Source organism: Ambystoma mexicanum, chromosome 3q, assembly GCF_040938575.1.
Source record: "Ambystoma mexicanum isolate Mex_15411 chromosome 3q, UKY_AmexF1_1, whole genome shotgun sequence".
Classification (NCBI taxonomy): Eukaryota; Metazoa; Chordata; class Amphibia; order Caudata; family Ambystomatidae; genus Ambystoma; species Ambystoma mexicanum.
The window spans coordinates 238,828,936-238,850,115 of record NC_090926.1 but is presented as its reverse complement, the minus strand read 5'-3'; the positions used below and the strand labels follow the sequence as shown (position 1 = coordinate 238,850,115).

The following is a 21,180-nucleotide window of genomic DNA, read 5'->3' as shown; positions in this document are numbered from 1 at the left end:
TGCCAGAGTGGAAATGGGTAGAATGCTGTGCAGGACATTGCCACCGTCCAATTGAGGAAGAACAGGGCCTGCACCATTGATTGGAACGTAATGTCTGGAAGGAAGGTGTGATTTCCCACAAGAGAGCTGGTCGGTACAAAGCTTGGAACATCGAGTCAGGGGGTAAAGCCATCTAGGTTCCTAGTGGACAGCAGGGTCTGGCCACAGAGTGCATAGCTTCAGTTTGCCCCCGGCTCGTGTGTGAGATCCAAGATCCGCTTCACTATTCCCCATACTCCTTTCTTCCCCATCTGTGGAGTCTTCATTCTCTATCTACCTGGGATGGAATGCCAGAAGTGAGGGGTTCTCTTCTGCTATTACTGTAAGTGCAGCATGTCAAATACAACTGTTTCTCCGAGAGAGAAGTAGAACCCTTATATATTAGGGTGCACATTGTCATATGTGTATGTGTGGGTTGATGATGAATGATGTGGGAGTAATTGAGATGTTACAGCACTCCTAAATGCAGGGGAATTGCTACATCTCATATTAGGACTTTGGTTTTTGTTTAGAAGTGAAAAGTCCTGTACAGTTCTTTCACAGTTTTGGAGCAAGTACGTTTTTTTCCATTGCTTTGGAGCGACGCTAAAAAAAAATGAAACACCAAGTCCAACAATTGAATATGAATTTGACATGCTGTTTATTGAGAGACACAAGAGAGACTAGGGCGTGAGCCCTGAGCACCCACTACCAGCAATACGAACAGGGTTCTATGTACATAACAGAGCACCAGGAAGCCTGGCATTCGAACACGCTCAGACAACGACAGTCGCACAGTTGGGACATCTACAAAGTTAGGAACGTTTGGCCACGTTTTCCTTGTGGTGGTAAATTATTTCGTGCGGTGTCTTTTTCAGGCCGTATGGCAGTTGCTGATTTCCTCAGTCCTGTGAATTCATATTGCATGGAAGAGAAAACCTTGACTTGACACCAAGAAGGACAGAAGTCAAGATGTAAAACACTCCCCCAACCCCGGAAAAGAGAAAGCAATTCAACCTCGGTATCCGGCACTTTTCCATTACAGATGCCAGCCTACCGTACGCCCCAATAATGAAGCAGCCAACACGGGTCTATGGTGGGGCCTTTGACGCACGTTACGCTGGCATTCTTTGAGGAAAGCATTCCATTCAAACTTAAGATTCCCTGGTGGGAAGAATGCAAGGATACCCAGGGGGAAGCAGCAGCAGCACAGCACCAATTACTTGCGCAGCATGAAGCCTAAGACTGCAGCAGCCAAGGGGATTACAGCAGGAGTAGTGCTGCGATGGAAGGGACCGCCCACTGCCAGCTCTCCTCTCCTCTATCCCAATAGCAGGTAGCAGTCTATCAACATAGATCTCCTCTCCCATCGTGCCCCTCTAGGCGTGACCTTGCCCATTATTAGGATTTAATAGTCACTTGCGATCTTGAATAATGCAAAGTCTAACCTTGATGTGACGCAGATACCAATAATCTAGAAATCTGCAGGTACAGTGTATTGATGAGACAGAGAGATGGAAATAAATGTTTTGCGATGGATAATTTAAATGGTCGGTGCTGCTGGCAGCAGGCAAGAAAGCTCTTCATTTAGGCAGAATCTGGTTACTTTGTTTTTCAATCTCTGACTTAATAGGATTTCTTCGTAGAGCTTGAAGTCGTTGAGGCCACAGCCACTGAGCTACGGTTGGTGCCTCCTCCAGAGCTATATCCTCCACCTCCAGAGCTATATCGGCTTCCTCCTCCGGAGCTCTGTCCTCCGCCACCTCCTCCAGAGCTGTGTCCTCCGAAACCTCCTCCTCCGGACCTATGGCCACCACTGCCTCCTCCTTCTCCGGAGCCATGTCCGCCACTGCCTCCTCCAGAGGCATATCCACCACCACCACTTCCTCCTCCACTGGAGCTGTGACTCCCACTGACCACAGCTGCAATAAACACACAACAAGAGATTCATTCAAAAGTGGACTTCCATCCCGGGAAAACACATTGAGTTAAGGACTTTCCTGGTATACGTAACATGTCTGAGCTAACCTCTACAGGTGCTTGCAAGCAAGAAATAGGATATAATGAAACCTTGCTGACACAGAAATGATGGCTTGCAGCTTGAGTCTGAAATTACTGTGCTCTGAGCGAAGACCATCACTAGTTTCAGAAGAGGCCCTGACCAGGACCTCGTAGAGTAGTTTAGCATGATCTTTGTATGTACAGGTATGGCTTAGCCCCCATAGGATGTACAAGACGCAGCACATGGATCACAGTTATGAATCTTCCTGCGATCCAATGAATGCAATCCCTCATGCCCGTTTCATCAATTAGCTGGGACAAGGCACCTTCCACCACGTGAAGAACATGTATGAGGTTGTTGAGGCTTTCGTAAAGAGCTCTGACCGGTATTTATCTAGTAACAAGGCCACCCCCTTCCCAGTGAAGACATGAAAGAGCCAGGGTACGGGTACTTACAGATGCTGACCCTACTTTGGGTCTCACCAGACATCCTGAAAAAGAAAGAAAGAGATTGTGGGAAATGGGCTGGGCACGTGTCCTTTCAGATGTAAGCAGAAGCATCACCAAGCAGGCAAACAGGTGCATTGTTTGTCCATCAGACCTACTCCATTAGTTCAGTACAGGGCATACATATTCATGGACACACAGGCCATGATAAACAGAAGCTGGTATCATTCTGCTAACACTGTGCCAAACATGACTTGCAAAAAGCTGCAGACTGGACACCTGACTGTGGGCATTCTTCCCCTTCCTTTCCCTCGGGATTAAGAGCAGTCATTTCTGTCAATAGTAAACGTGAAGGCACGCGCTGGCTTTCCATTGGAGCAGCTCTTGCACTCCATTTCTCTTGGGGCAGGTGGGACCAGTGTCCATGGACGTGGGCGTGGCTTGCTCACACTTGGACTAGGTTCCTTCACTTCAGCTGTAATCCATGGGGGTTTGAAAGTTCATGCAAGACAGGAATTGATACAATCATTTCCACTAAATTGTTATTTTTAGAGTTGGACACACACAAGCCTTATCAATATGATTTATACCATCTGCAGCAGTGTCTCACTAACACAAACAACACCTGCATACCCAAAGGAACTTCCAATTTAAAAAAAAATCCGATGCCCTGTAAAGTTTGAAGTTTTACTATAGCTTGAATGGTGGTTGAACATTGCACATTGCCATTGCTATCTCTCTTAACCTAGTTTTCGCATTTGTACTGCTCCCATTGGCCTGGTATTCTCATTCTTGTGAACTTTCAGTATAAGGTGGAGCCTAGTATGGGACTCGCTTGCGGCATGCAGGGCATGGAGCAGTGGGACAGCTGAGTTTAGTTCACCAAGACTTGGTAAAGCTCCTTTTTCATAAGCATTTACTTTTTGCGGCCATGTGAGATTGAACACTGCCTTTTCCCTGCTGCCATGTTGAGCCCCAGGGGTGTAGGAGCATGTTACATCACAGCAACCCTCGGGGTGCAAATGGCTTTCACGCACCGGTGGAGGGAGGAGAAGGATGGCTGATAGTCGGAAACTCCTATCTTGATGAGAGGCACTGCACACAGTGCTTTAAGTGGGCCAGGGCCAGCTGGGCCCGGCAGTCTCTAAACAGTGGGGTTGAGTCGGGGCCCTGCTGGGGCCCGCAGTCCCTCAAAGCCATGGCAGGACACAGTATCCCACCACAGCCATAGCCGTGACGGGAGATGCGCCCACCATTTTAAAGTCAGCCAGCTGTGTGACTGACAGAAGTGCCAGCCAGCCACAGCACTGCTGAAACTGGAAGATGCAATTTCAGCAAGGCGCTGGCTGGCACGTCTGTCAGTCACTGTAACTTCTTCTTGTGCCCCCTCTTAGGAGGGGTCACAAGAGGAAGTTATGGTCCCTCTGTTTCCCCTTCCCAGGTCAATGACCCTCAGCTTACCTGGGAGCTCTGTGATCTACTCTGCAGATTAGATCATGGAGCCCCCGGGTTCGCAGAGGGTCAAAGACCCCTCCGCTCTATAATCTATCTGCTCTGCAGAGCAGAGCACAGATCACTGAGCCCGGGGCGTCTTTTTCCGTTGGCCTTGCTTTATAAAAGATGGCTTGTATTGTGTACTTATCAATCCATATTTTATTTTTGTGTTTATAAAATATGGGCTGAAAATTACACAATTCACGCCATCTTTTATAAAACTGTCCCGACGGACAAAGACACCTCAGGTTTTGTCCGTCCTCAAAGCATTATAAAGATGGCTTGAATTGTGTACGTATCAAGACACTTTTTATAAACATAGAAAAATGTAACATTTCTATGTTTATAGAAGATGGCTTCAAAAGTACATACACCATATTAAGGTGCTCACACAAATATATAAAAGCTTACATACATGTATATATTTGTTTGAGCACCTTACCATGGTTTGCGCACTTTCAGGCCACGCCCACCACGGAAGCCACGCCCTCAAATGAGTCCCCCCCTCAATTTCTTACCCCACTTAAAGCACTGACTGCACATCTGTAATTCCGTGTCATATCATATCTGCCATTGTTCTCACTGGAATGTCTTGCTGAGATGAGCGTTTTCAGAAGCAGAAAGAAAAATGAGCGCTATGTCCAAACGTTGATCTCGGTAGAAGGCATCCACCTGCTTATTACTAGGTACAATAATATGCAGAGGGTGTTGGCGGGCCCTGCACTAACCTGCTCTCTTCACCCTCCAACAGACACCTATAGGTGGCAATTTCAACATCCAGATTCGTCTTGACACGCATCAAATCCTGGTACTCTTTCAGTTGGCGGGCCATTTCCTCCTTGGCCTTCTGAAGGGCTGCCTCGAGGTCAGCCAATTTTTTCTTGCCATCTTTCAGTGCAAGCTCTCCCCGTTCTTCGGCCTCTGCAATGTGTGCCTGCACACTGGTAATCTACAAAGAGCAAAACGGAAACCTGTTCAGTAGCGGTCAGTGTTCTGGAGGATTCCTGAATTACAGTATTGCAGTGTGAACAACATTTTCGTGTAGCTAAGAAAGATTATTGTTTCTAGATCCGGGCAGCTAAATCCAGTCCCCAAGAGCCAACAGGATTGCAGGATAACCACACAAAATACACTCTGCTATAGTGATTCTAAATGAATTAGTACAGTCAGTGGTTTTCATGAAAAACTGGTGTGGTTTAAACTCTCAAGGATCGGATTAGGAAAGTCCTGGTCTAGAGGACTGGTGGACTGAGCTCTTGGGCTACTTTTTTGTGGTTGTCAATAACATGCATATTGTATAAAATGGTTAATATCATCGAACACATTTCTGAGCATCTGAATTATCAGTATGTGCCAGACTTCAGGTGAGTGCTGTAATTCTGAAAGCATACATTTAAAATTGTCATATTACAAAAGTGAGACATGCCCATGAAAGAGAAGGGAGCTGCCTGTACACATGGGGTTGGAGGTTAATTTCTCGTGAACGCAAAAGATGTATGTGAAATGTTGCTAAGCGTTTCTCACATGCGGCTCCATCTCTCTGAAGCACACCCTCACAATGCAGGCCCCCAGGATCACCCGCCAAAACCCACCGTTCTGCGTGATTATTGTGGTCTCCAGTGGTCAGAAGTGAAAGATGCACCTGTTGGCAATTTCGTGTCCTACCTGTTTCTTCACTGCCTCAATTTCTGCCTTCAGCTTCTGCATTTGTCTGTTCATTTCGGAGATCTCACTCTTCGTGTTTCTCAGATGGTCGCCATGTTGGCCAGCCACAGCTTGCAGCTGCTGGTACTGGAGAGTCAGAAACAGGAAAAGGTTAGATAGAGGCAGCATGCCAGGAGTTCAGTAGGCACTCAATGTCCCCGGGTCATGTCAAAGTACAGTATGAAGAGACCATTGTAAGGACCGCCTGCACCAGAACATGCCAAATCCTTGATCAGCAGAGATGAGGATCTGCTGTTGCTCGGTGCTTGTGGAGGTTCTCCTCAATGAGTTTCAATTGAAACAATCCTAGACTCTTGCTTTTATCCACATTCCTCTGAGGTCTTTTGACAACACAGGCTGAGTTTGAAGTGCAATGCAACCCATTAGTAAGACCTACCATTCGTCCCCTTTTTTCAACAAAAGCATCCCACTTGTTTTTTTCAAGCTTTGCCGAAGCTTTTTCCCACCCCAATGATCTCTTTTGACGTGAAGACTGCTTTCTTTCTGCTGGTACCGGGAGGCTAGGCAGCTGTGTGTGATGTGCAGGCCATCCTTCCTGCGCCTATGCTACTTGCTCCAGCTTTTGCAGTGACGATGAGGGCACTATATCTTCGTTTGGCCTGCTGGCGGAAGGAAGTCCAGGTGGCGCGTGCTGTGAAGTTAGGTTGGCTTTGCTTTGGTCACAATGAATGCATGTGTAGCTGTCGCTAAGTACAAGTTAATATGGAGTGTGGCAATATAACTGTCATGTGCAACTAGTGTACATTTTCTGTAACAGCATTTAACGGTTTCCCTGAAACTACATGACAATTAAACCCGCGTAGCATGAAGCAAGGACACGTGAACTCTTTACCCACTCATTTCTGCAGTGTAAGGCTGCAATGTTATTTCCGAGAATGCAAGGTAAGGACTCAAAAGAGCGTTAACATAGGAAACACGTTCTATAGTCTGGGAATGTAAAATAAAGGACCTGAGATAGTTACCCAGCCTATTCTGGGGTGTGTCGCTGCAAGGTAAGGACACAAGAACTCTTTCCCACTAACGTTTTGGAGTGTGAGATTGCAAAGTGAGGCAGACCAGCTGCAGGACACCTAACTCTGGTGAAATCAGGGACCCAGTATGAGCCAATTTCTCCAATAAACTGCCGACCATACCTGCAGTCAACTAGATTGAGACTAAGAACCACCAAGGGGAGCACACAACGTAATGAAGAAAGTACCTCACTTTCATTAACACCTATTGGAATCCGAAACCAAGGACTGTAGCACAAATGCTGCAAGAAGTGGCAAAACTCATAGAAGAAGCAGATAGCAGACCAAACAGTGTGATCATTGTGTGCAGCAACTTTAATCTGGTCTGCAGGACCGGTCAACAAATGGGAGGTACCAAGTCGACAAATACTGGGTCCCAAAAAAGCTAAGAGATGGAAGGCCTGGGCTCAATTGATGAAATCCTGCCATTTCCACGTGCTGAAGGGTGCACTGGAAAAGGATAAAGTACCCAAACCTACCTGGCATGTTGGAACTCGATCGTCCTACTAGAAGTACTTTATACGGAGAAGAGCGGCCATAACATTCTAAGGTTCAATTGGCATGAACTTAACTCAACATTGAACGATATTTACAACCCGAATCTGAGGGTGGACAATGGAGGGACCAGGCTAGGGATGGATAAGCAAGATGTCATAACATTGACACAAACTTTAAAAAGCCAACCTACAACAGGAGTACAAGTGAGGGCTGCTGATGACGCACCACAAGGCAAAACCTTTCATGCAGCACACCCAAACAGCTCACAAACACGCCTTTCACCTGGAAATTGCCAGGAAAAAACAAATGCTAACAAGAGACGTGAAAATAGCACTAAAGATGGATGCGGACGAAAAGGCATACGAAATTATTACATTAAAGAACACCTACAAGAACTGGGTAAAATCCAAGAAATTGGAAATCCTGAGAAAAAACGCCCAGTTGATGTTAGAAACCATGTTGAGGAAAAACAACTCATGAGAGTCATAGGCAATTATAAACTCGGCTACTGGTAAACAACCCCAGCCGCTGGTCAACGGAGTATGAGAGAAAGACTGGATAGACTTTATATGAATCTTTACATGTGCCCAAGAGATGAACCAACAAGCCGAACCAGAGCCACGCCTTGTAACCTATCATACAGCCAAGAGGATTTAATTTCCTTCATAATAAGCACTAAGCTTCTCGAGCACCTGGCTCAGATGGGTTGACTAACATGATGCTAAAGGAGAACCTGACTGAATGGGCAGCCGCCTTGGATGTGATTCTAAATGTAGTGCTCGAAACAAGATCTATCCCAGAGTCATGAAAGAGGTGATTGTGGAACCTATTCTCAAAACAGGAGATGGTGCCAACCCAGAGAATTACTGGCCGATAGCGCTCTTAGATGTACTGGGGAAGCTGTATGCTACACTTCTGCTACAAAGATTGAAAAGTTGGGCCATGGACTCAAGCCACCAAGACCTCTTCCAATTCGGCTTTACTGAAGGAGCCGGAACATCGAGCTCAATGTTCTTGCTTTGCGTGCTAAAAACCAAAATGATCAAATCAAAATAGAAATGCTTCTTGGCATTCATTGACTTCTCCAAAGCGTTTGACAGCATTAGCCATGGAAGAATCTAATGTCCTCCGGATTTAATGGCACACATTAAAGCTCTACATTCAGATACAGCCTTTAGAATAAAATGTAATGGGGAGGGGCTGATGTCGACTAAAATCCGAACGGAGCGTGAAGTCAAACAAGGCTGCCCGTTGGCTCCTTACATCTATAATTTGTATTTCTGTGACCTACCCGACTGCATGAAAGGATGCAAAAATGTTTGCCCAAAGGTTGGAGGAACAGAGCTGAGACACCTATTCTATGCAGATGATTTGGTCCTGGTGGACAGGACCCCAATAGGCCTTCTGAGACAATTTAATCATCTAGAGGCATAAACCGAAACAAACAAACTTACCATCAACCAGGAAAAAACGAAGGGGATGCAACTTCAGTACTCCTCCAAGGGGAAAAAACAATTTATTTGGCGAATTGATGGGGAGGCACTGGAGATAGTCACCTTTTTCAAATATCTGGGCCTGCTGTTCTCGGCAAATCTTGTCGAGAATGGCTACACGGCTAGCCTCATAGGGAAAGCAGAAGCAATGTCCAATCAGGCGCCTTTCCCATGCAACCAGTGATGGATTTCTGTAAAGCCGAACTAATTCCAATACTAACTTATGGCTCAGAGTCAACAAAGGCCACACAAGGCCAATTTTGGTCGTTTATGCAGGGCGAATTTTGGAAGCGGGTAATGGGCGTACCTAAATCAACGCCAATGCAGATATTGAGACGTGAGCAGGGCCTAATCTCGCTGGAGGTCTCGGTGGACTGGAAATCTCTCTGTCTCTTTAGAAAATACATAGACTTGAATAAGACTAAATGCTTTGAACTACTACACAAAGAATTGACAAACATATGAGAACCTCATGGGCCAAAACTGGGAACAGAGATGTTGAAAGCTTTTACTGGCAGTGGATTCCTCGCCTGAATAACTGATGTCAAATACAGATAAAACGTGGAAAAAACGATGGGAATCAGACAGGATTCGAGCTGTGGAGGAAGCAAGCGCATACAAGCTCCACACGCAGCTGGACAATGAGACAAAATCCCTTGGACAGCCCCAGCCGTACCTGAATAAATTCCCTGACACTAAATACAGATCACAGTGAATGGAACTGAGACTTCATTTATTACCGACAAGAGAAATGTTAGCGATCAGATACAAAGATGGTCTTGCCCCTTCAACTTGCCGGTTCTGTAAACAGATAGGGTCTCATGAAACCCTGCTGCACCTGGGATGTTATGTGAGGCTTTATCAGAAATGAGATCCAAAATTCATCAGGGAGGCAGAATCTCTATCAGCAGACGAATGGTGGAAACTGAATGTGTGAGTTTATCAATTGCCTTAATTGACTTTTTTAATGAATGCCTAAAGCCGTCGGAGCAGCCCGGCTCTGACGCTATCGCGACACCGTAGTAAAGGATTGGGGGTCCTGTAACGAGATATGGGCTCCTAAACATCATTGGTCAAAGGGGGATAATAACGCTGGAGAGGGGCTGTCGCTAGCGGGGTGGTCAAGATCGACAGTGACATTATACTCGGCCTGGGGAGTAAGCTGAATTAATATAATGTAAAAGGACTTTTCTTTTTCATGAAGTGACCAGAATGTCAGTGTTGTAAAAGGTTTTGTAAGAAACTAAATAAACAATAAAAAAACAAAAAGGTAAGGATACCTGAACAATAAGACCATTATGTGATTCAGTGCGAGATTCGAAAGTAAGGAAATAAGAGCTCTTGAACCTGGATACTCTGACGTGTGAGACTATATTGTAAGGACGTCTGAACTCTTTAACCTGGATACTCTGAAGTGTGAGACTATATTGTAAGGACGCCTGACCTCTTGAACCTGGATACTCTGACGTGTGAGACTATATTGTAAGGACGTCTGAACTCTTTAACCTGGATACTCTGAAGTGTGAGACTATATTGTAAGGACTTCTGAACTCTTTAACCTGGATACTCTGACGTGTGAGATTATATTGCAAGGACGCCTGACCTCTTTAACCTGCATGTTATGGAGTTTGAGACTATATCGCAAAGACGCCTGAACTGTTTAAGCTGCATGTTATGGAGTTTGAGACTATATCGCAAAGACGCCTGAACTCTCTAAGCTGCATGTTATGGAGTTTGAGACTATATCGCAAAGACGCCTGAACTCTCTTAGCTGCATGTTATGGAGTTTGAGACTATATCGCAAAGACGCCTGAACTGTTTAAGCTGCATGTTATGGAGTTTGAGACTATATCGCAAAGACGCCTGAACTCTCTAAGCTGCATGTTATGGAGTTTGAGACTATATCGCAAAGACGCCTGAACTCTCTAAGCTGCATGTTATGGAGTTTGAGACTATATCGCAATGACGCCTGACCTCTGTAACCTGCATGTTATGGAGTTTGAGACTATATCGCAAAGACGCCTGAACTGTTTAAGCTGCATGTTATGGAGGTTGAGAGTATATCGCAAAGACGCCTGAACTGTTTAACCTGCATATTCTGAAGTGTGAGACTATATCGCAAAGACGCCTGAACTCTCTAAGCTGCATGTTATGGAGTTTGAGACTATATCGCAAAGACGCCTGAACTCTCTTAGCTGCATGTTATGGAGTGTGAGACTATATCGCAAAGACGCCTGAACTCTCTAAGCTGCATGTTATGGAGTTTGAGACTATATCGCAATGACTCCTGAACTCTCTAAGCTGCATGTTATGGAGTTTGAGACTATATCGCAAAGACGCCTGAACTCTCTAAGCTGCATGTTATGGAGTGTGAGACTATATCGCAAAGACGCCTGAACTCTCTAAGCTGCATGTTATGGAGTTTGAGACTATATCGCAATGACTCCTGAACTCTCTAAGCTGCATGTTATGGAGGTTGAGACTGCAACGTAAGGAAGCACAAACTCTTTAACTGGACCATTTTTGAGTGTGCAAATCTTCCTATCCTAATATTATCAGATGTCCCAACAACTCTCTATTGAGTTTGACCCATGAGGATAAGCAACATAAGGAGAATAAGGCCCGGCCCATGAGGTGCCCAGCTCCAAGATGGTAATGACACTGGGCAGCGTGGCATTCACTGTTCTCATGTAGAGAGGCAGGGATTTAGGCAGTCAGGGGAGTTTCTGCTTTTGCACAGTGACAGTAAAACGTATACCTGATGTGGGCGAAACAAGTGAAGTGTTAATCCAAATGCTCATGGAACAGCACTCGGTGCACATCTATGTGCAATCTGATTGTCTCTTGAATGGTAGGTCAAGAGTGCAGGTCATGTGCAGTACAGAAGCCCAAGGCGTTGTGCATGTTTTCATGCGGGAATGCACCTAAATGAAATATCCATTCAAACCTTGTTTATTCCAAGTCCCATACCTTGTTTGCAAAGTTGCTCTCGGCTTCCTGTTTGCTCCTCTGAGCGATCTCTTCGTACGTTTGCTTGACTTCTGCCATGAGACCGGCCAGGTCCAGTTGTCTGTTGTTGTCCATAGACAGGATAACTTGGGTGTCTGTCGTCTGTCCTTGCGCATGGGACATTTGCTGCAAGAAACATTAGACACCAATCAGCCAAGATCACCTTTCACTGAGCACCATCTTTGCTGGATCCCCTAAACTGACTGCATCATCCTGATGCAAGAGAACAGTCTCACAAGATGTCCAGGGCATCGCATTTCCTCTCTAGTGACAACCATTTCCAGGCTGCAAACATCGCCTTTTTCACTCAAACCATGTCTTCACACACCACTAAATATGACCTGATGGATTCCCAAACTAGAACTCCAGTCGAGAGAACGTATTACAAGAAGAATGGGTACACATCTTACCCCGGACCGGAAGCCAGAGTAGGAATATTGGACTATTGCCCTGTGAACTGAAACGCCCAACCGAAACCCTGGGGAGGGCATCTCAGAGTGCTAGCCTGTTTGGGAATGCTAGAGTAAGTGCTTCTGTCGATATCTGGAAGCTCTGCATTTGAATACTACAGCCTGGGCTTATGCTAATGAATTCTCAGTATAAGAATGTAGAGCTGAGGCTTCTGTTGGTGGAAGTTGAGGAGACGATCAGTCCTTGCCAGTGCAATAAATCGTGAGGTCTCATTGGACACGTAGTACAAAACATCTGGAGAGCTGCGGGTTGCCGACCACTGGGAAAGGTATTATGCTAGAATCATGGCTCCTGTCAGTGGGATATAAGGACAGGTATTGTGATATCATTGGGGCTCCTATCAATGCAAGATCACAATGTACTAGAGTTTCTTCTCTTGTCAATGTAACATCAGGACAGGAATTAGTGCAAGCGATTAGTGCACATATCTTAGATTAAGGAAAGCTGTTGAAGGAACACTAGTACAGGAAAGTGAAAGCCATTACTCATCAAAGGATTGTCAGTACACACAGTGATGTCACTTGGGGTTTAGACATAAATATGAACTGCACTGTTCCTTCCAAACTAAGCACAGATAAGGTGCACTGGAACCTTGACACCTGTTGGTGGAAGCTCATACCAGCAGTGTGAGATTCACTGCTCCTGTCAATTTAAATTCAGACCAGGAACACTGCAGCCCGGACTACTCTCAGTCTAAGCTAAAAAAAAAAAGAAAAAAACTGCAAAGCCTCAGCTAGGGCTCCTATCAATCTAAGTTCAAAACAGAGCTACTGCAGCCAGGGCTCCTGTCTGTCTAAACTCAGGTCAGGAACACTACATTCAAGACTACTCTCAGTGTATGCGTGAAACAGGAATACCTGCAAGAAGACTCCTGTTAATCTGAGCTCTGAGCAGGACTACTGCTGCCAAAGCTTCGATCAGTCTAATGTCGGGTCAGGAAAATGTGCCGCTCTCTAGCCAATCAGCAAGCTCAGAGTGCAGAGTCCAAAGTCCCATAAAGGCTCCATTCCAAGCCTATCCTTGTGTTGTGTGCACACCGGGTACTGGTCAAGGGGACATGGATAATCTGCGTCATGTGAACCTAAAGTGAGGCCACCCTTTCTTGCCCCCGCCCAAGCTCTAGTAGTGGTAGAGCCCTGGCCATCAGGGTGACCTTCACCCTCATTAGAGGCCTTCACCTTAAGATTGAGACCATTAACCTGGGCATCCATCACCGTCAACAGAATAGAGCCCTGTGGTATATGTTCAAATGATGTCTGTGTACAGGATGTTTCAATATGGAAGTCGAAGGGTGATTACCATATCATAAATAGTATGGAGGAATTCTAGCTCTGACGTCAGCGAACCTACATCTGAGTCCAGTTTCACCTTGGTCATGTAGAGAGCATCCACATCCTAAGAGACAAACAAAGTGTTACAAATCAATCCTCCTCTCGTGGATACTCACAATACTACACAAAATGGATCTCACATAACATGTCACACTTAGCGCGGGCTTCCTTGAGTAAGTCTGACTTGTTACTTTTGTTAGGCACTGCGCCGTTAGTCTTCGAGTCTGAATGCATGGCAGTAGCAATGACTTCCACAGGTGCACTCATCACTCACCTTCTTGAGGGTAACAAACTCATTCTCAGCAGCTGCACGCTTGTTGACTTCATCTTCATATCTGTCGGGCGGAAGACGGGAGATTCTGATTAGCATATCCTGATGTGTACAGAGGTTCAGTGATAGGGGAATGGGGCGTAGCACAAAGCCCCCATCGCGCCAGAGCGACTGTGCAATACTATAGTAGCTGTCACACAGCGCACTCAAGCCTAGAGGAAACGCAGCTGGAAAAAATTCAGGCGGTTGTGGCAATCAAGGAAAGCCTGGGGCTCTAAGAGCGGCCATGATGTAGATAAACGGTGTGTTGTATACATGCAAACTCAAACTGATGGCTCTCTGCTCGTGTCAGCAGATAGAGTGACCCCCCTGTACATACAGTTTGCAGTGACGCACCTTTTGCACCACGACAAAAATCGCCCCGCGCCACAATGTATCGCTGAATTACCTATTTTCATGGACGCCATTCTTTCCACGCTGTACGTTTGGAAATGCCGCAGGGATACGGACCTGGGCTTCTTTTTTTGTTTCAGTAAAAGTCTCTTCTGTGCACAGTGTTAGGTAATATGTTATCCTGGTTGAAACGACCTCCTCAGAACTATAAACCCTTGCATGGGTGGAGGGCGTTTGCCTGTAGGACTGCCCATTGTTGCCCAGCCTTCAACACTTGCAGTGCCCACGCAATGTGCTCGGAACTCGTCCCCGGAGGACCCTTGACATGGATACTCAATGGTCATGGGAACACGTGCCGGATCAATGCTGGCAATTCAGGTGGCTCATTGAGTACATTCTACGTGTCACGTGGACATGTCTCCACTGTCAACACCATACACATTCTTCACTCCTTTAGGAATCGTGTTCCAGGTGACCAACCTGTTCTGCACGGAAAACATGCCCACGGATCGGCATGCAACTGCGCCCTTCAACACTGAGTGCTTAAAGGTGTATCTCAAAGTGATGCAATCAATACACACGTCTTTTCACTCGGTCATATATGACAAAGCATTGGAAATGGCAAACAGCTGCATAACTGTGGGCCCACAAGCGCCTGGGTAGCACCTTGTGAGTACTCATTACCGCGCTTTTATGGTGTAACACCGAACGGAACCACGCCTCCTTACTTCAAGGGAGCACTGAAGCACAAGCCCATCAGACACCCACTTACTGAGCACTTTCAGAGCTTCTGTGAAGTACCAGAAACTGTCCTCACGAGTGAATGGCTTATTCTTAGAGCAGTGTGTGCTAGTAGCCCTTTGCCCCCGATCATCGCTACACTTTGATCACTCTTCTCTGGCGCTAGAGTCATGCAAACTATCACACACTTCATTCTTAGCTTCCATCTCCTCTTCTACCTTCAGAAATATGTCATGTTTGTTTAACTCAGTTCCCCACTCACCCTTCCTCTCCTACGGCTAAGGTTTGGAGATCAATGGGGGGGGCACACAATGAAGCACATTGTGGACAAGTCTCAGCGCTGTTAGAATAGAACAATGTGGACTGGTGCAGTATAATAAAGCATGACATGACATGACATAGGAAAACGGAAGCAGGACTGATGGACATACTTTTTCTTGTAATCTTCAACCATCTCTTGCATGGATTTCTGCTCGCCATCCAAGCGGGTCTTGCTGCTTTGTAAGCCACTCAGATGCTTATTCAAGTTCATGAGGTACTTCTCAAACAAGTGTCCAAGGTTGTTCTGTTTGGTCCCACCTTTCTGACCCTGTTCCTGCAAGTAGAGCCATTTGGTCTCGAGCAGTTGGTTCTGCTGTTCCAGGAATCGGACCTTAAACAATAGATGGGGTATATTGCGATTTTACATCAGTTGCATGACTCTGATGCCGCCTGGAGCACAAACCAGATTAAAGCATCAAAAAAGTTGCAGGCACCGATATTAACTTGTATTGTAGCATTATCACAAATGTCTTTCTTAGCTTAGATTTCTGTTTAGGGATGGAGAGAAAGCATTTAAACATGGTTTCAACAGAATGCTATATACAATAGTTAACATTTCAATGGAATTATCTTAAAGTGCGACCCTTACCTTGTCAATGAAAGCGGCAAATTTGTTGTTCAGGGTCTTGATCTGCTCGCGCTCCTCTGTGCGCAACTTTGAGATGGAGGAGTCAATCTCAAGGTTGAGTGGTGTCAAGAGGCTTTGGTTGATAGTGACCTGCTGAATTCCACCAGGAGGACATACTGGGAAACCCTGGCCTGCACCACCACCGAAACCTCCTCCGCCACCACCGAAGCCTCCACCACCACCAAAGCCTCCTCCAGCACCACCACCAAAGCCTGCACCACCACTATAGCCTCCACTGCCTCCAGCGCCGCTTCCAGCGCCAACTCCATAGCCTCCGTGACCAGGGAGACTGGCTGGAATGAAACTCTTCCTAATTCCACCAAGGTTAACAACACTCATGCTGCTTCTGCCCGCCCCTACATAGTGTGAGGCAGAGGTTGAGCTCGTCCTTACACTACCACCACCTCCTCTTGCACTGCCATAGCCTCCTCCAACAGAGGAAGAACTAAACCCTCTTGCACCTTTGTGTGAGGATTGCCTCATACTCATGGTGGCTTCCGTAGTGGGGGACAGAAATTGAAAGAAAGAGCAAGGTTGTGCAGGAACAGAGCATAGAGTGAAGGAGACTGAACCCCTCTGTTGATGGAGCTCAAGGTTCCACCTTTTATCTGTTTGAAATGTTGGGCTTGGTCACATTAGAGTAACGAGGATAATTTAGAGTAATCATGGGCTTGGCATCTCTGGCAGCGACGACTCCTACTCAACCTGTTAAACTAATCACACCTATAGAATTAAAAAAAACTTGCTTGGCTTGCAGACTTCAGTCTTCTGCGACTTGTCATCTAATCCTCCCATGTCAAAAAAGCTGATAACATCATTTTTTTAAAGCGATCGTGTGTACATGCCGTGAGGTGGCATTAGATGGCAGCGTTTTGCATTATGATTCCTGTTTTGGAGAAGCATGTTTTTGTCTCCTTGCTGTGCGGCTCAGTGTGGCACCGCATAGTGAAGCCTGAGGCTTGTTAGCCGAACAGGCAACACACATTTAAGCAGTCTCCCAAAAGGAGAACTATCTCGACTATCAAGTTCTTAGTGTATTTTCTAATAATTAAGATATTTTAACTAGCACTGGCTTTGTTTCAATGCGGGCTTAGTACAGGTAATGCCATGCACAGAAAGTAGCATCAAAGTCCTTTCCAAGAGAAGTGTCCCCTTCTTACATTCCTACTATGGTTGCATAGAAGGCTTTTCATGCACATGTTGCATCTATTAATTACCCTTTGCTATTTTGCACCCATTGAGGTTTGGTCATTATGTCAAGTACCCCATTGGTTCACTTCGGGAAAATAACTGCTGCCATGGCCAGGGCAAATGCGTAGTGACAACTGTGCACATTTCCATTCAGTATCGGCCGTAACGCGAATTTAAATATGGAAAGATGGATATTGAAATTTCATTGTATTGTTATGGTAAGATGCTTCTGTGTGTATTGAACCCAGTCACCACTCGCCCACCTATTGCATTGAACTGGAGGGTGCTCCATTTGTTCCCGGGATTTTAAAATCACTGGAGCAAATCTCAACTACATTTCTTGAGTAGTCCACTGACACTGCTTCTGGATTTCTTTCTGATTTGTAAATAATAATAATAGATGCTCGCAGCCACGGAACTGAAGCAGAGGATCAGTCGCCTTAAATGGTATTTGTCAAATTGTTCGTTTATATTTGATCGAATGGTACATTTGACTGAATTCGGCCAGTACCATTAGATCGATTATAAAACATACTGACAAGTGGAGCAAGGGTTTCAGGGGTGTCCCCCGCTCACCATGTTCGGTATTTTTGGCATTGGGGTGTTGCAGGGGTGTCCAACGCTTTCTCAATAAGGGAGGCGGGAGACCAAAAAGCAAAAAGTTGCAACTTTAGTCGAGAAAATGAGTAGGTTAAAATCATCAAGGTCACCTGGCCCTAATGGTGTGGCCGATATCGCATTGAAATGTAACCCCTGTTTCTGGGCGGGAGTACTAAAGATCCTTTATGATAAAGTTCTGCGCGAAGGGAGAATATCACACTCATGTCAAACTGCTGCTCTTATTCCTGTTCACAAGAAAGACGACAACAACGACCTGTGCAACTACAGGTTGCTGTCGCTGCTTGATTGCACTGGTAAGCTTTTTTGCAGGCCTAATCTTTGAAAAACTACATGAATGGGCAGAGAAGGAGCAGATCTTTAACTGGTTTCAAAGTGGTTTTCCGCGGGGTTACTCAACGATGCATAACTTAATTATTTTAGATTATTTGCGTACAGAGGCTAGCAAAAAGGGAAGTCCCCCGCTTAATGCGTTCTTTGTGGATATCAAAGCAGCATTTGACTTGGTCTGCAGAGATATCTTATGGTCCAAACTAGAGCTGCTTGGTTGCCCAAAAGGCCTTTTATACTATCTAAGGCTTTTTCATCAGAATAATACAGTTTCCCTTAAGCTTGATCTTCAAGGTAATATGACGGATGAAGTCGTTCAAAACAGAGGAGTAAAGCAGGGCTGTGTTACGGCTCCTACTTTATATAATCTGTTTACATATGACTTACCGGCAGCAATTAGAAAGGTACACAACTGTCCCCCGAAATAGGCGATAAGCACTGTCCAGTCCTTGCGTATGCGGATGACCTAGTGCTTTTAAATCATCCATTTAGCAGTCTGGAGAGATCGGCCGAAGCATTATGGCTATAAGCAAACTGCAACGGACTAATAATAAAATTACAGAAAACTCAAGTGATGCTATTCACTAATAAAAAGGTAGCACGTACTAGTCTGAAGATACTGAACTTGGAAATTCTCTATACCCCAAAGTATAGATACTTGGGAATTGACATAGAAACTCTGGGTGACTATCTCCAATGTAAACAGAACAGAAAGATTAGGGCAGCCCAAATAACTTCGCTGGCATATCGCTGTACTATTACTCAGGCAGGTTTCACAATTTGGGCTGCACGACTCTTATACCAACAGGTCCTAGTTCCGATGATGATTTATGGCCCGGAAGCTCTCCTTAATATGGATTTAAATTGGTTACAGGTTGCGGAAGGCAAATATTAGAGAAAGATTTTAGGCCTCCCAACCTGCATACCGATGGCCATTATTAGGTTGGAATTAGGACTGACCTCGTTAAAATCTCTAGTGCTTAAAAAAAGGGCAGAATTATATTTATTGATGTTGAGCAGAACAGGCAACCCTCTTGTTGACACCTTGAGGGTGGAATCTTCTAAAGAAACTGGAATCTTTTTCCTCAAAGACAAGGTCGATATTTATTTGAAAGAAATTGGGTGGCATATTCCATCTGATGGGTTCACTCCTAAAACTAGGACTGCACTCTCTAAAAAATCGGATATGCATGTTTGGATAAGAATTTAGGCCCATTTGGAGAATTGAAAGTCCTATCAATTTACCAAGCTTGTTCTATACTCCTAGAATGAGCCACAGTTTTATTTTAATCTCTGTCCAGCAGTCAGACTGAGGCGTTTTATAATGCTACTTAGGGTGAACTATTTGCCGGTTTTGGCCTGCACTGGTGTAATAGACCAGATACATCAGTCTGAACACTACTGCCGAATATGTAAGAACCAGTCAATTGTAGAAAATGGGAAACATGTGTTACATACCAGACCCAATATGGGAGATATGTACATAATCTTGACTCCATTGCAGAATTGGCTTTCTGGTGGAGCAGTGTTAATTCGCAGGATATGAGCCTCTTGATTGCAATGTACAATGTTTGGCTGGCAGTAGAGAGCCGCCTGGGAATTTACATCTGAAGCATTTGTGTGATGGCCATTCTTTTGGTCAACTCTTAATCCTCAAATTACGAATTATTGTGTTTACAAGGGAGAAGACTCATAATGAGAGAGATATATGGTTTTATGAAAATTTAAATATCTAAGTATGTTTTATCATTATATCATATTTTAGTTATAGTGTGCCCATTAATTGATTTTCATGATTTCATATTTTTACGTTTATGTGTCTCAATAGTCTAGGTAACAAGTGTTAATGTGTAATAGTTAAGTATTTGTTTATATATTAAAATAATGTTTATGTGTATTTCATTTTGATGTATAAAGTTTATTTATAAACTATATCACATTAAAGTAAAATAAATAAAAAACAAAAAAAGAAAAGGGGACCCTGCGGCTTCGGATCCGACCCACGCTAGAGGTACGGATATGACGCTGCAGGGATGCAGAGGACGTGTAGGTGAGCAAACAGGTAAGTGGGCGAAGGTTGGTGGGGCAACAGCATTTCCGTTTCATATTTATTGGGGTTGTTTGTTCATCTGATCATTGTTCTAATGCAAGCCGATGTATTGTGCACAGTTCACTACGAAAAAGTATCAGATGAACAAACAACCCCAATCCAACTACAACAACCAATGGTATTTGACATGGCTATACGCTGGTAATACACTGAAGAATAGCAGGCGTTTGTTTGTGTGGGACAGTGGTTATCAGGCAGTTCTGGATTGGCCTAATTTGTGGAATAATATGAGTTGTGTTGAGGATGTGGCTAATGATCTGGAGCCCCGCCAGAGTACTATCTGATGATTGATTGCGCATGCTCAGATGTGGAAAGCAGGATCGGAGTTGGCATTCCACACAGGACGCGTCTGATCGTCCCATGTTCTACCTGCCATGCCCCATGCTGTATGGCGTGACTCAGGACAATGATGGCTTTTAGAACACCTTGACTTGACTCCTGTATTGTTATTCTCTACCGAAACATTTAACCTCGACAGAGGTCAATCTCAAAAGAATAATCAATTAGGTGAAAGATGTCCGACCTGCTAAAGGACTGGCCAATCCATCCTCCCATCCCCTGTCCTCACAGGGACATGCACACTTGAGCATCCATTCATGAAGAGAGTATGTATAGCCATACCATCATGAGATGGACATTTGCCTCTGGTGAAAGGGAGACGGTTCTCTCTGCTGAGTGGATGGGTGAGCAAGAACCCTGGCCATCGCTGACCCATATGCCAGTGAGCATGCTGTGCCAAATAATAGAACAATGACTACACCTGGCAATTAACAGGACTTGCGACCACCAACAGACATTGGCAATATACACAGCACAAGCACCAAGGAGAAATGCAAGACATTCCGCTGGTAAATACCAGAAGCCAAGGCACCCAAATATGGTTCCTGAGCGAACAGTTCAACGTAAGCCATAGAAAGGCCATCATGAAAATGTGACCATTGAAGCTACAACACATGTTGTGACACTCCTGCTTATCATTTTCACATAAGTGTAGTGGATGTCCCAGTCTTAGAGAAGGAGGCAGAGTGGGTTCCATGGATGCCCAGGTACAATGCAATCATTTTCAATGTCACTGGTTCT

The 21,180-nt window shown here is 45.1% G+C and overlaps 1 protein-coding gene across 1 annotated transcript; it reads right to left on the bottom strand.

Annotated features, from left to right (window-relative positions):
- Positions 1–662: 662 nt before the first annotated feature.
- On the bottom strand, positions 663–16,440 carry LOC138582376 (keratin, type II cytoskeletal 1-like). Its single transcript, XM_069653640.1, has 9 exons — positions 15,813–16,440; positions 15,334–15,554; positions 13,772–13,832; positions 13,466–13,561; positions 11,657–11,821; positions 5,626–5,751; positions 4,689–4,909; positions 2,476–2,510; positions 663–1,940 (listed from the first exon to the last, which is right to left on the bottom strand). Exons 1-9 carry the CDS (start codon positions 16,338–16,340, stop codon positions 1,645–1,647), a joined length of 1,749 nt encoding a protein of 582 aa, XP_069509741.1. The 5' UTR covers positions 16,341–16,440; the 3' UTR covers positions 663–1,644.
- Between the last annotated feature and the right edge of the window lie 4,740 nt (positions 16,441–21,180).

Coding starts and splice junctions, on each gene's coding strand:
- LOC138582376 (XM_069653640.1), bottom strand. CDS start 16,340: ATGAGTATGAGGCAATCCTCACACAAAGGTGCAAGAGGGTTTAGTTCT. Junction 11,822..13,465: donor TCCATACTATTTATGATATG/GTAATCACCCTT, acceptor TGTTTCTTGCAG/CAAATGTCCCATGCGCAAGG. Junction 4,910..5,625: donor TTGAGGCAGTGAAGAAACAG/GTAGGACACGAA, acceptor TGCTCTTTGTAG/ATTACCAGTGTGCAGGCACA.